This window comes from Salvia hispanica, chromosome 5, assembly GCF_029641045.1.
Source record: "Salvia hispanica isolate PSC_SH4W2 chromosome 5, Shi_PSC_v1, whole genome shotgun sequence".
Classification (NCBI taxonomy): Eukaryota; Viridiplantae; Streptophyta; class Magnoliopsida; order Lamiales; family Lamiaceae; genus Salvia; species Salvia hispanica.
In genome coordinates this window covers 20,120,491-20,135,801 of record NC_142696.1, presented here as the reverse complement: position 1 = coordinate 20,135,801, position 15,311 = coordinate 20,120,491, and the positions used below count along the sequence as shown (strand labels likewise).

Genomic DNA, 15,311 nt, shown 5'->3' with positions numbered 1-15,311 from the left:
TGTCGAGGACGGCGGGAATAAAATTTTCGACGTGGATGCAAAGGATTTAGTTGACGACGAAAATGTTGAATTCTGTATGGTGGGAAGATTCATGGATGGGGCACCGATTAAACTAGAAGCCATTAAACAAATCATGAAAATGCGATGGTGGCCATCCAAAAACATGAGTATTACAGATTTGGGGAATACTCTTTCCCAATTCCGCTTTTATTATCAGAGTGCTTTTGATAGAGCGATTGAAGGGTGATCGCAGCTCTAATTTTGTTAATCAGACTCCTCTCATGCTTGGCTTTCCTATCAATTTATTTTATTTTATTTTTATCAAATGTTGCTGCAAATCCAATGAGTGACAATTCATTCTGAACAGAGTGTAATGCTAAGGCGTATCTCATTCAGTTCATACTAAACATTAGAAAATCATAATCTACAAGAAGCCAAACCAGAGGGACAAAAACAACAAGCAACAAATGCAGAGAGCAGCAGCAATGGTGTACCATCTCATTCTTCAGCCTCTTCAGCAACAGATGGCAACACGCCCTCTTTCACGAAATTTGGATCAATAAATTTAGCCACAAATGCCCACAACTTATATACATCATCAAAATTACTTAGAAATGCAAGTGAAGCAGTCACAACTTCTACTCTGATGAACCCACTTTTTCCCCCATTCGCCATCGGCTTGCAAAGGGTGGTATCATCAACACTCACAGGTCCACGCTGCTTCGACCCTTCTATGATACGTATGTGACTCAGTATTCCAACACCTAGACAGATACCATTCGATTCAGCCAGCTTTTGTACAACCTCTGGGCTGATCAGACCCCTAGTTCTGTCCCTCACATTGAAAGCCACTGCAGCGCCTCTTTCATATTTAATCTTTGGCCCGTATATGTGAACAAGCGGCACACTGTCTTGCCTACCCGAACTAGGCAACCTTAGTTGCAGCAGAGAGGTCACAAGCCAATTGATCAAGAAACGGAGCCGGGATGTGGTCTTGTTCAGGCCCAACATATTTATATGATCCAGATGCTTGCAGATTATCTCAGGTTCACCCCTTTCTGATTCTTGCTCGTCATACTCCCCATTGCTCAAATAATCATCATCATCATCTATACTATTAGGAGACATTTCTCCCGGCTCCGGAGCCTGACTGATTTGAGCTCTGTTGTTGTCTTCTGTACTAAATGATACCCTTCTCCCTTTATTTCCAGCTGCCTCACTCTCCTCTATCCCGAAAAACCTGCCTCCGGCAATTCTACTCTTTTCTCGCCTTTCCAGCAATCTGAATTCTCCCTCTGTCTCTCGTCGTATCGCACTTTCTTTCTCGAGGCATATCTCAGAAGCACAGCCATTCTGAATAGTCAGACGATTGGAGCCCATAGTTGAATTGTTGATATCGACTTCATCTTTAATCTCTTGGAATTGCAGATTATTTGGAGTCCTATATTCTCGTGAAGCTGGATATACCTCCGAGAACGGCTCTTCTTCAGGTATCTCCTTGAAATGGTCTAGTTCTTGAGAAACTGATCGAACAGCAGCGTCAAATGACAGCACCTCATGATGCTCCGGGTTCAACTCATTGTCATACATTCCGCTGCTCGGTAACTTTGAGGCATTCGGAGAAGTGAGTTTATGGTTCTTCCGGCTAAACCACGCCGGCGGTAGGGGAGAGGATGCCATATGTTTGTTCGAAGGAGCTGCAGCATCTGATCCTATTGGACTCTGACCCAAATCAATCCAAAGTGAGTTATCAGATGATTCATCTTCACTGAAGACTGGACTTTTCATCATCTCCCCGACAGAAATACTTTCAGTTTCTTCAAATAAGGTGCTTTGCCCGTCTCGGTCAGAGCTATTATTATCATGCTCCATCTCGGTCTCGAACACATCCCTCACCTGAGCAGAAGTGTAGGCACCAGAAAAGGCCGGCAGCTGAGAATCACGACGATTCTCAGAATTCACTTCACCAGTCCCATTCACTTCTTCATCCTCATCACACCCAAATCCAGGGATATTATCCATAGAATCACTCAAGTAGAGGGGAAAGACGGGGCTTATTTTGACTATACCCGACCCAGCATGACCCGATTGATTTTGAAGACTGCTCATCACAGATTTCTTGATCAAAAGGCATCCAAAACCAGTTGGATCATAGCCGAACACTCTGTAGAATGACGTGATGATGAAGTCTGGCCGGAACAAAGACAATCCAAGAGAATCCATGTCTTTCGGGCCCAATGCTCCAGCATCGAGCAAGACATGCCAGTTGTTCTGTTGGGCAAGAGCCATCCACTGATATGAGTACTTGGAACCAGTGACTCTCGACTGAACAGGGAACACGAAAAGACCGGTTGCTGAATCTTTCTTCCTCTTCTTTTTGTTCGAAATCTGCTTCCTCAAGTCAGTCGAACAGAGCTTGAGAGTAGGCCATCTAAACCACGCACTTTGAACCTTGGCGCCTTTCTCTCTAGCACTCTGAGCCATCCAGTTCACAGATTGACTCTCGTGATCAAACATGGTCAACAACCTCTTGTTAGTGTGAAACGGATATGACTCAGCAAGCAACTTGAAGGCTGAGCCACGGCTCACAGTGAAAACAAGGCCGTATTCATTCTCAGGGATGTTCAAGTAATCCATAATTCTAGTCTTGATATCATACTCTACCGTCCCAATCTCAGCTCCCCCATACAGAGCATGATTACTTAAATTAGCTGTGATCTCAGACAAACTAAATGTTGATGATTCCCAATAATGCACACTTTGCAGCAACGAAAACAATCCAAATCCACAGTAATCAAGGCATACCTTTGAATCAATCCCCAAGAGATGCGAGTACTCATCCTGCCTTAGCTGCTCAATCCTCTCTGTCGACTGGTATTTTGGATACATTGTCAGGAACTTGGAGAAGGCCTCAGTGAGCTGAGGAATCGAGTCCTCAGACTCGAATGTGCGCTCGGCTGCAAGAGCAGTGGCTCTGAGGAACTCCTTCTGGGCATTAAGCCGTGCCAGTGACCGCGAACGGCCTAACCCCTCATCTTGATTGGCCACTGACTCAGCATCAATGTCTTGGGACTTAACAAGGGAGCCATCTTCAGAAGCTTCTTCAAGAGCCTCCCTCAATTTGTGTTCGTGCAATTTTCTCAGAATTGAAGGATTAGCCTGAATTTCCTCATTTGAATGCTCAGAACCATCTCTTCTTCTGCTCTTTCTATCCAATAGCAGTGCAGCACAATGAGAGAGTGGTTTCCATAGAGAGAGATGCATTAAATCTTGCTTTCTTCCCCGTTGTTTACTCTTAGAATTCAAGAAATTCAAACTGAAAAGAATTCAATAGAGCCAGGGAAATCAAAATGAAGCTTTCTTTTTTCCCCTTTATGGTGAAGCCTTCTACCCGCTGAGATAAAGGAGACCCAATTCAAAACCTAAGTTCAAAAGGCAAAAGGAATCAAAACAAGAATAAACCTTTGCTTTCAAAAAAACCAAAAAAATCCCCCAACTCAAGGAGGGAAAGGGCAAGAGCATTTGCTTTAGGCAAACATTCAAACAGCGCAGATAGATATTCGAGTTTAATCAAAAGAAATGGACAAAAATAAATATCACGGCAGATTAATGAAACCCTAAACTCAGCATTTCTTCGAGAATTAACTCAGAAAAGATGAAAATGAAATCGCAAAATGATGCGTTCAAGATTGAAGTTTCGAACATTCAATTTTACAAAAACCTCATAAATGGAGTAATCAAAATCGATAATAAATTACCTAGAGATGTTCAGAAACAAAGTTGGGAATTTTGAAGCTTTTCGCTACCTCTTGTTCTTGACACCTGAAGCTACTATGAGCTATAAAATCTTCAAAACTTGTGTTGAACTTGAAACAATCATATCTCTCTCTCTCTGTTTCTGCAAGCAAATTTAAAGCTGACCTTCCACAACGAACGCACATTTACTACAGTTGTGAATTGCAAAAAACATACTACTACTACTTCAATTGATTACATTTGATTTACCCCACTACACACACATTCTCTCTCTTAACATTGACCTTTTTGGGTTATTGTAAGATACACTTAACCCAAACATGAATAGAGGGGAAATGACAAATTGACTTTCTTAATTTAAAGTTATCATTCTGTTATTAATAAATCTTTGATTACAGCGATTTCGTTTAATACAAAATTCAATAAAATATATTGATGGTGGGACCTGCTTGCTTGGCTCAAAGTCAAATAATTTGCATATCTGTAGAAAGTTGTTCGCCCAAAAGTCCAACTGCTACCCACTCAACAATCAAGATCAAACTGCAGGGGATTTTTTGTTTTTAATATCATTTAAATATTGTCATTATTTATTTATTTATTTGGATTCAAATGGTTAAGTATTTAGGTGATAATTTTACTGATTAATAGATAGCGTATTGATATAATTTGGATGCAAACGGTTCAATAGTTAGGTGACAAAATTGTCCGCTAGAATCATTAATTTCGACTTAATTCAAATTCTGCCTATAGATTAAAGTATTTGAAGGGTTCAAATTTTACTTATTATAAGGAGAAACTTTTTAAATGTAAATTAATACAAAAATCTTGGATAAACATACATAAGGGAGTATTAGAAAATTAAATTAGAAATAACTAAAATATAGGATTATTTGAAGTGCGTAGAAAGAATTGGTCAAAGCTTGTGACTTTAGTAGTAATTATCCTAAAATGTAAATACAGTGACATCTTATGGATGTTATAATATCAAAACAGAGTTGTGATATGCAAAACTCAATCTTATTGCATTAGGAAATGCGGAGATCATTTATCGGTATCATGTATGTCATTATTAGTTTATAAAGGTCATAATAGAAGGATAATCTAAAATAATCTAAAAATGACCTAAAATTTGAATTTTTAAAAATAGCATAAAACTTACAATTTGACATCCGTATAAGATGTACTTTTTTAACTAATATATTGACAAATCTCATGGTCAAAATTTGACATGCATTTTGTATTAAAATTAATCTTGTTTTACTCAAAGTCCATCAAAAACGATTTACAGTACTACTTTGACAATCTAATTGAAGTATTTATGCCACATACTTTCTAAGTATTAGATGAGTATAATTATCCTAGTACACCTTCAATTTTGCATAAATATGACAAATAATACGTATATAAGTTTTTTTTAGGAAATTGTAGTGAGGGGTGTACATGGAAATATTTAAAATATGAGGGACTACATATGCAATATTGGAAAAGCAGAATAAATTGGAGAATAAATTGGTTGTAACGTTTATAGCTAACGTTTTGTAACTGATTTAGAGCTAACGGTTTAGCTCAAGTAGATGATACAAAAGAAGAGAGTGAGGAGCTCACTTGGTAGAGATATAATCTGGAAGAGTTTTCTTCGTGAGTTCAGAGAGATTAAAGAAGCCAAGTGTGTGGTGTTCTTTTGTGATACTCTCTGTATAATTCAGTAGTGTATCTCCTACATACTATCTTGGAATAAAATCATTCAAGCCGTTTATGCCCGTGGATGTAGACATTTACGTCGAACCACGTAATTCTTTGTGTGTTGTTCTTCGTTTCACTTTCAATTCTTTACAATTGTCGCCGTCTGTGGGAACGAAGATTGTTGATGGCGATGGCACGGTTTGAAGCTGAGAAATTCACCGGCAAAAATGATTTTGGGTTATGGCGCTTGAAGATGAAAGCGCTCCTCATTCAGCATGGATTGGCTGATGCCCTGACACCGGATAAAGATGGAGCCGAAGAACCCTCGGCTAAGCAGGTTGAGATCGCGGAAAAGGCACACAACGCGATTATTCTGAGTCTTGACGACAAGGTGTTGCGCGAGGTCTCGAAAGAGACGACGGCAGCTGGGATCTGGAATAAATTGGAAGAGCTCTACATGGTGAAATCTTTAGCCAATCGCTTGTACTTGAAACAGAGGCTGTACGCGTTTAGGTTCAGCGAGGATCGATCGATTGGAGAGCAATTGGATCAGTTTAACAAGTATGTTGACGATTTGGAAAACATCGACGTGGAGCTCGATGATGAGGACAAAGCGATTATCCTACTCGCCGCTTTGCCAAGATCTTTTGAGCAATTGAAGGACGCCATGTTGTATGGCAGAGAGAAGAGCATCACCTTCGTGGAGGTGCAATCAGCGCTCAAAACCAAAGAATTCCAGAAATCAAATGGTGGCCAAGAAGTTGCAACGGAAGTTTTGAACGTCAAGAAGTCCAAGCAACCGAGTACGAAGGGGAAAAATGTATTTCCCAAGCCTCAAACTCATAAAGGGAAGGAGAAATTTGAGGGTAAAGAGACCCGATCCTGCCACTATTGCAAGAAACCCGGACATATTAAGAAAAATTGTTTTGCTTGGAAAAGAAAACAGAAGAAGGAGGATATGAATCAAGGGACATCTGATGTGATCCAAGAGGCTGATCCAGCAGAAATATTGAACGTTGGTGAGAGAGATATAGAAGAAGAGTGGATCCTTGATTCAGGGTGTAGCTTCCACATCAGCTCTCATAAGGAATGGTTCGAACAACTAGAGCCTGCTCGAGGATCGGTCCTGCTAGGAAATAACCAGGTATGCACTATTCATGGCATTGGTAATATTAGAATGAAATTACATGATGGGAGCATTAGAGTACTGGGAGAAGTTCGATTTATACCTGAGGTTAAGAAATCTTATCTCGCTGGGTATGTTGGAGCGCAGAGGTTTTGGTTTGGTGATGAGTGCAGTCAGGAAAGGCAGCTTGTATTACTTGAATGGAGAATTGATTGTGGGGGGTTCAAATGCAGTCCAGCATCTTGATCTTGATGCATGGCATAGGAGACTGGGACATATTGGTCAGAAGGGTTTGCGGCAGCTCCTAGGAAAGGGATTGATCCGAAGTACAGGTGATGCAAAAGAGATCAAGAAATGTGAAGAGTGCATTATGGGGAAGGGAAAGAAACTTCCGTTCCCTAAGGGCAAGCACACCTCCACCGCAGTCTTGGACTATGCCCATAGCGATTTGTGGGGTCCTTGTAATCCGGCCACTGCCAGCGGAGGAAGATATTTCATGACAATAATCGATGATTATTCCAGGAAACTTTGGGTGAAAATTCTCAAGGAAAAGTCAGAGGCCTTTAGTTTCTTTAAGGAGTGGCAGCTGCATGTAGAGAGGGAGAAGAGAGTCAGCCTGAAGTGCTTAAGAACTGACAACGGATTGGAGTTCCTATCAGCAGAATTTGAAGGATTTTGCAAGATGAAAGGAATAAAGAGACACAAGACTGCTCCTAGAAATCCCCAACAAAATGAAGTGGCGGAAAGAATGAATAGGTCCATTCTTGAAAGAGTCAGGTGCATGCTGCTGTCTTCTGGAATGCCAAAGTGTTTTTGGGGAGAAGCTGTTCTTACTGAATCAAAATTGATAAATAAATCACCATCCTCGGCTATTGATAATCAGACACCAGATTCAAGATGGTATGGGAGGGAGTCGGATTATTCCACTTTGAGGCCATTCGGCTGCAGAGCTTATGCTCATGTTAAACAGGGCAAGCTGGATAGTAGGGCCATAAAATGTGTCTTACTTGGGTATCAGGACGGAGTGAAGGGATTCAGACTTTGGTGTCCTACAGCTGAAGGTCAGAAATTGATCATTAGCAGGGATGTGTATTTTGATAGAGACACAAATGCCTTTTCTCATCAAGGAGAAGGATGGTACAAGATTTGAGGTGGAGCCTCATGTTGAGCAGAATGACTCAAGTATCAGAACTCAAAGTGATGAAGAAGAGGTTGATGGGAGAGAAGAGAGAGTCATTGAAATTCCAAGTCAGGAAGCACAACAGCATGATGATCAGAATAGGCCAACTTTGGATAAACCTAGAAGAGAGAGGAGACTTCCAAAGAAATTTAGTGATTATGAGATGGTATTCTATGCTCTATGTGTAGCTGAAAACATAGAGTATTACGCGCCTAGCAGCTACCAAGAAGCCATGAGATCAAAGGAATGGAAGCAATGGCTGATAGCAATGGAGGAAGAAATTGTTTCCTTGCTTAAAAATGGAACTTGGATCTTGGTGGATGCATCTGCATATCAGAAAGCTATAGGGTGCAAGTGGATATTCAAGAAAAAGATAGAAATGACTCAAGCAAACAAAATCAGATTCAAAGCTAGGTTGGTGGCTAAGGGCTATAATCAGAATGAGGGGATTGATTTTAATGAGGTATTCTCACCCGTAGTTAAGCATAGCTCCATACGAATTTTGTTGGCTGTTGTTGTTCACAGAGGATGGGAATTACACCAAATGGATGTGAAGACAGCGTTTTTGCATGGAGAACTTGAAGAAACAATAGTGATGGTTCAACCTGAAGGCTTTGAAGTGAAGGGGTCAGAGGATAAAGTTTGTCTACTTAAAAGAAGTATCTACGGCCTGAAACAAAGTAGTCGACAATGGTATAGAAAATTTGATACTCACATGTCAGACGTTGGGTTCAAAAAATTTGCATATGATGGATGTGTGTACATCAAATATAACAGTGAGGGTGTTGGCATTGCATACTTGGTTCTGTACGTAGATGACATGCTTGTAGCAGCTGAGAACTTGAAGGAAATTCAGAATGTGAAATAGCAGTTAAAGAAGGAATTTGAGATGAAGGACTTGGGTGAAGCAAAGAGAATTCTTGGCATGGATATTCAGAGAGATAGAGCTAAGGGATCGTTGTGGCTGAATCAATCTGAGTATATTAGCAAAGTCATATCCAAGTTCAAAATGCAAGATTCCAGAGATGTCTCTACTCCTCTAGCACAACATTTCAAGCTGTCGCTGGACCAGGCTCCAAAGACTGAAGAAGAAAGAGATGAAATGTCAAAGATACCATATGCCAACATAGTTGGAAGTATTATGTACATCATGATTTGTACACGGCCTGATTTAGCACACGCGATAAGTGTTGCTAGTAGATACATGCAGGATCATGGGAAGGAGCATTGGTCTGCACTGAAGTGGATCTTGAGATACATGAAGGGCTCCAGAAATGTTGGATTACTGTATAAGCAGAAGATGGAAAGGGGGAATGAGGTATTAGTAGGGTATTGTGATTCAGACTTCGCCTCTAATATGGATAATAGAAAATCTCAGACCGGGTATATCTTCAACTTGTATGGGACAGCAGTGAGCTGGAAATCTACCCTTCAATCTGTGGTAGCACTAAGTACTACAGAAGCCGAGTACATTGCCTTGACTGAGGCAGTAAAGGAAGGAATATGGCTGAAAGGAATGCTGCAAGACTTTGGAGTTGTGCAGGAAGCTGTCATTATCCTTTGTGACAATAATAGTGCCATTTGCTTGGCGAAGCACCAAGTCTTTCACGAGAGAAGTAAACATATTGACGTGAGACTTCATTTTATAAGAGATGAAGTTGAGAAAGGAGGCATCAAGATCACTAAAGTAAAGACAGAGGAAAATGCTGCAGATTCTCTTACCAAAGCCTTACCAGTTTCAAAATTCAAGCATTGCTTGAAACTGGTGGGTGTGACTGACGAGTAAGGAGGAGGTGTTATGGCATGAAGGCTTGAGTTTTTCCATGTCCAAGGTGGAGATTGTAGTGAGGGGTGTCCATGGAAATATTTAAACTATGAGGGACTACATATGCAATATTGGAAAAGCAGAATAAATTGGAGAATAAATTGGTTGTAACGTTCATAGCTAACGTTTTGTAACTGATTTGGAGCTAACGGTTTAGCTCAAGTAGATGATACAAAAGAAGAGAGTGAGGAGCTCACTTGGTAGAGATATCATCTGGAAGAGTTTTCTTCGTGAGTTCAGAGAGATTATAGAAGCCAAGTGTGTGGTGTTCTTTTGTGATACTCTCTGTATAATTCAATAGTGTATCTCCTACATACTATCTTGGAATAAAATCATTCAAGCCGTTTATGCCCGTGGATGTAGACATTTACGTCGAACCACGTAATTCTTTGTGTGTTGTTCTTCGTTTCACTTTCAATTCTTTACAGAAATAATATGTATATAAGTTAAAACTTTTGAAAGTATTAGTTCCAGCTGCCAAGTCGGTCTTTCACTCTTGAAAAAAAATGCAATAGCCATTTTGAAATATGAATAGTGCCAAATCGGTCTTTAAACATTTATGATGTGCTGATTGCTAATTATTTTGGTCAGTCTGACTGATCAATTATTGCAATTTACTGATTTTGCTTTTGCATGTGCTTTATGTAATGGTTCAGCGTAACATACTTTTTTTAATGCACGCCCATTTTACCTTTCCAGTAGATGTGATATTCACAATAATGATTCCTTACAATGAAATTGTATGCAATCTGTTTCAAGTCACCTTCAAATCCTACTTTTTAGTAGTAGTGGTATTATCGGAGGGTGGAGTCGATATATCCTTAATCATATCTGTTGATATTTGACTATTTTTACGAATTCTCTTTAGTGAAACATATCAGGATAATTGATGTTTTTTTAGAGTAATTGTAGTTTATTTTAGAACGAAAACGAACTTCAGTTATATACATCATGACATCTAAAAAAATGTTTTATGTTGAAAAATATTTAACTAATGTTCGAAAATTGTTTTTTGGTGAGAAATATTTGACTCATGTCTAAACGATCTTCATGCTTATGGATATTTTAACGTTGGATCCAAGCCGCTACTAATACATAGTAGTAGTAATATTTTTCACTGGATAGTAGGGGACAGCGATGGAGATGAGTAACGTGAGAAATAATTAGTGGATAAGCGATGGAAACCAGAATTACATATAAAATTATTGTTATAAAAAACAACTTCGACATTAAAAGAGTCAACAATATTGAAAAGTGCTAGTCGCCCTGTTATAAATGCTAAATTATCACACAGTCTTAGCATCTAAGCAACACAATACAAAATAAATCATATAATCTTTAAATTTTCTCCCTTTTAATGTTTTTTTTTATAAAAATAAAATGCTCAAACCATGAGTGATGAGCACAAGTCCGCAAGGCGGCAAAACCAAGCACAAAAACTATCCCAGCTGTCAAACTCCCTTAGAACTCAAACGCTACAAACCCTAACAAGACCATTACACTAATGCAAATGAACCTTGGAGAAAGCCAACAAAAAACAAAAACAACCCAAAAGAAAAAAACCAAGTACAAAGGCCTTTAAGAAAAGGATCAACCCTCACCCAAAATCTCTGTTGGAAAGGAAGAATTTGGGTGCCGGCATCTTGTCCACAATCTTAGTCGCCAAATCAATTTTTTCTTCTCAAGCTCCCAATCCGGCATAAAACTTTGGAAAATCATTTTATTCCAAATATCCCATATCGAACATGAGATAAAAAAGAACAGAGAAATCCACACCTTTTTGTTGGCTTTGTGAAGGGGAGTGCTCAGCCATGAGAGGAAGCATGCTATCGGGTCCTTAGGCAAGCACAAGGATAAATTCCATTGAGCACAATAGTAATACCATATACCACTCGAGATTCTACAGCTAAAAAAGACGTGCTCCAAAGTCTCTGGCTCTTCCTTGTTTAAAATACATCTATCATCCTCAATTCTGGCTCTTCTCTCTTTTAATGTTAATGATTCAAATACTAAATATTGTTTTGCTGATTTTTTTAAGCATCTTTAATTCAAGAAGTAAAATCCATAATGAAATTTAATGTAGATGGTAAAAAATGAATGAAAGTATAATTTTCTTATAATTAAGATCAAAGTTTAATAATTAAATTTATTGATAGTGCTATATGATATTGTTTGGATATATACTAAAAAACATGTTCATACTGCTTGTAAAATTTAATTTCCAAGCATTTAGGTTAAGAAATTTATTTACCGTATGATTTTTTATATATATTATTTGTTGATTATATTCATAGAAAATAATAAATAATACTAACAGTCTTTATTCTAGACTTATGGTTACAGAAGATCTTTCTATCCGGACCTTGTAGAATTAAGTTATCATTATTCTGAATCTAGACAGATGTGAACAATTTATCACGAAGGTTGATCTAAAGTCACTTCATATCTTGGATGACTAATAACACTAGAGTGTGGTGTATCATTGAACGATACTTTAAGATAAGTACTTCTTGTTGGTTAAACTAAGTACGAGGTCTAAGCGGTGATTGATTTCTTAATCTATATAAGTAACATTGAGCATACAATCCTAAAAATACGCTACCCTGACTCGCTATATGTGCCGATTTTTTCGCAATCCAATGTCATCTTGGGAAGCGGTGCTCAAAATACGAGAAGAAATAGTAATGTTACTTTGTGTCTTGGTTATGCATAGATTGATATTGTCCCCAATAGATTTTGTGATCAATTTTATATTCTAAAAAAACCTAGTTAGTAGGAATTTGTTCCAGTACAATAAATAAGGCCATGCTGAAACTCTTAGCACTCTTTTGAAATAAAAGTAATTAGATTGAGCTAATTAACAACAAGCAAGTTCGATTAATTAATGGACATTGGAATATCTTAAACACGATAAGTGAATTAAATTTAAAAGGAGAGCATGAATTATGACTATGTAATATGAATTTGAATAATAAATTAATATTAATCAAGATAGTCATACTAATTAATATTTCTTACAAAGTCTACTAAAATAAGACCTATCCAAATCACTTTAATTGAGCTAATTTAGTTAAGCAAAGTCTACTAAAATAAGACCTATCCAAATCACTTTAAAGTTGTGGCCAATCCCAACAAGTACTATATAAATATGGGAGGTGAATCGGATAACAAGGCACTCCTTACAAGGGGACACCACGCACTGCGCCATATGTAACACCCAAAATATACAAAGAAATTTGCAATAATAATAATAATAATAACAATAATAATAATAATAATTATTATTATTGTTATTGTTATTGTTATTGTTATTGTTATTGTTATTGTTATTGTTATTGTTATTGTTATTGTTATTATTATTATTATTATTATTATTATTATTATATTATGTGGCGTAGACTATTAATTTTTAATTGCATGCGCCGGCAATATATGTATATATTTGGTCAACTTAATTGTGATAATCACGTTGCTTAGGAGATCAGATTGCTGTCCCTTTTCTTGTTTTTGATAGAGACCAATACAATACACACCTTGTCCCTTTCTACTATCCATTCTGTTTGATTCTCATTAGTAGAAATGAAAATAAATCTAGATGAATTTGGTACCAAGATACACAGATTTACATCCTGCCATTCACTTTTGCAAGAGAAAAAAAAATCTTTACATTATTAGTAAAGTTAGTATTTTCTTCAAGAGAATTGTATTTTTAGAGTTTCGCGTTGTTGTTTTTTTTTTAAAAATAAAATCAATGGCGACTTAGCGAAAAGACTTTTTAAAAGTAAATGTGTAGAGTAATTTTGAATCGTTACTATACCAACTCATGCAGGAGAAATTTGAAATTATTGTGTTTTCTTTAATGTTAGTGCTTTTGCTTTATGATCTTTGGTCACTTTTTTAAAGGATGTGGTGCTAATTCAAAACCAGCACTTTTACAAGGTGCCACTATTTTGATTAATCTATACAAGAATGTGGATATGTTGAAGTATATTCCATTATGCTAGTACTATATTTTACTTTCTGAGATTAATAAATTTGAACACAACTTCTCGTTTTAGAACCCACTTGAATCAGTTCAAGGCCACACTATTACTCATTTCATCCGAATCATTTTAACACTTTGATGGTTGATTTATGACTTAATAAATCAAAGCTCCAAATTTTATCATTTACAGGTGGTCATATATTTTATTGTTTATAGTTAAATGGTAGTAGATGATTCAGATTCATATTTTTTTGAAATAAAGTGACATGCTTGAGATGGGTATATCCATAACAAAGGATCATGGCCGGTTCATTTTGATGGGTATATGTGTATCCATTTGTGCAAATGTTTTGGTCTGCTTTGGATAATCAGGTTTAGTAGAGGTAAAGCCCAACAGGCCCAGTTGATCTTCTGCAGCTCTATTCTCTCTCACTTCATCTCCATAAGACCAAAACCTCCTCTATACCTTTTCACCGGAGGAGTCGTCAATTGTAGGAAATCTTCAAAAGCGACTAACCTATAATTTTTACTGACAAATTTTAAGTTTATGGAAAATATGTTATTCGTTCAATGTTCATAATATTAACGACTAATTGTCTATTTGTCTTAGTTTAATTTCGAGTGGACTTAATAATTAGAGCCTAGAAAATGAGATTTGATCATTTTAGGTGTTTGAAATAGGAAAAATTACGTTTCAAAAAGGACAACGAAAATTTACATACGAAGTGTTTCTGATGACCATTTTGCCCTTTAGGCCATGAAGGATGTATGAGTTTTTTTTTTATTTCTAATTATTACTACTTTATAATGAAATCATCATTCATGTAATAAATACATGTCATATTTTTTATGATTGCATTGGTTTTCTTAATTTTTTTTATTTCAATAAACATACACACACTATATCTAAGCAAGACTTTTATCTCTTTCTCTTACACTTTTGCTAGGTGTAATTAAAAACTTTTCAAAATGGATGCGTAGGAGTATATATTAAAGAAGTTTAATTATGAGAAAATATCGACCTATTGTCTTATCACTCACCTCTATCATCTTCGATTAATAATTAAATTGTTCATAAACAAAATTACGTATGGTGACATTGGCAAAAGGATTTCGTACTTTGATAATTGCTAGTAGAGGAAGCCAACGCGTCAAGATTCCACCTAAAATTCAAATCATGCGATAGACTTAGAAAAATTGAAACTTAATAATTTAATTAGCGAATTTCAAACTTTGTGGGATAGACTATATTTTGACCAAACTTAACGATTTAAATGGTTATTTCCCAAACAAAAAAATTACAAAATGATATAATAAAATAGATGTGTGGAGGGGAAGAGAGAGGAAAGACGAGTTTGTCCTCAATTGCAAAACAGAAAGAAATAAAGCATGAGAGGGATATAACAACAACAAGATTTTTAATATTGGCTCATATATATATTAGTATAGGGTAGTGATAAAATGCAAACCCATATATTGTACAAACTCTAAACTTTTTCAACACAATATCAACATAATGTCAACAAAGTATAAAATTTCAAGATTCTGATATCAACACAATATCAATACAATGTCAACACAATTTCAACACAATTTCAACACAACATCAACCGTTGACATTGTGTTGACATTTTTTGTTGCTATTATTTCATGATCTGTTGATATTTTCTAATGGTCCAGATCATAGTTTGGAGTTTGTACAATATTTAGAGTTTGCATTTGATCACGTCCCTATTAGTATATCTGTACAAGGGCC

The 15,311-nt window shown here is 36.9% G+C and overlaps 1 protein-coding gene across 3 annotated transcripts; it reads right to left on the bottom strand.

The window, feature by feature from the left end:
• Nucleotides 1-371: 371 nt before the first annotated feature.
• On the bottom strand, nucleotides 372-4,075 carry LOC125188982 (uncharacterized). 3 transcript variants are annotated; one of them, XM_089059399.1, is made up of 2 exons: nucleotides 3,759-4,075; nucleotides 372-3,394 (listed from the first exon to the last, which is right to left on the bottom strand). In XM_089059399.1, the coding sequence occupies exon 2, from the start codon at nucleotides 3,262-3,264 to the stop codon at nucleotides 499-501; it is 2,766 nt and encodes a 921-aa protein (XP_088915525.1). In that variant the 5' UTR covers nucleotides 3,265-3,394; nucleotides 3,759-4,075; the 3' UTR covers nucleotides 372-498. The 3 variants fall into 3 exon arrangements, with proteins under 3 accessions (XP_088915525.1, XP_088915524.1, XP_047942078.1); XM_089059398.1 differs by having other exon boundaries at nucleotides 372-3,422; nucleotides 3,759-4,074; XM_048086121.2 differs by having other exon boundaries at nucleotides 372-3,422; nucleotides 3,807-4,074.
• Between the last annotated feature and the right edge of the window lie 11,236 nt (nucleotides 4,076-15,311).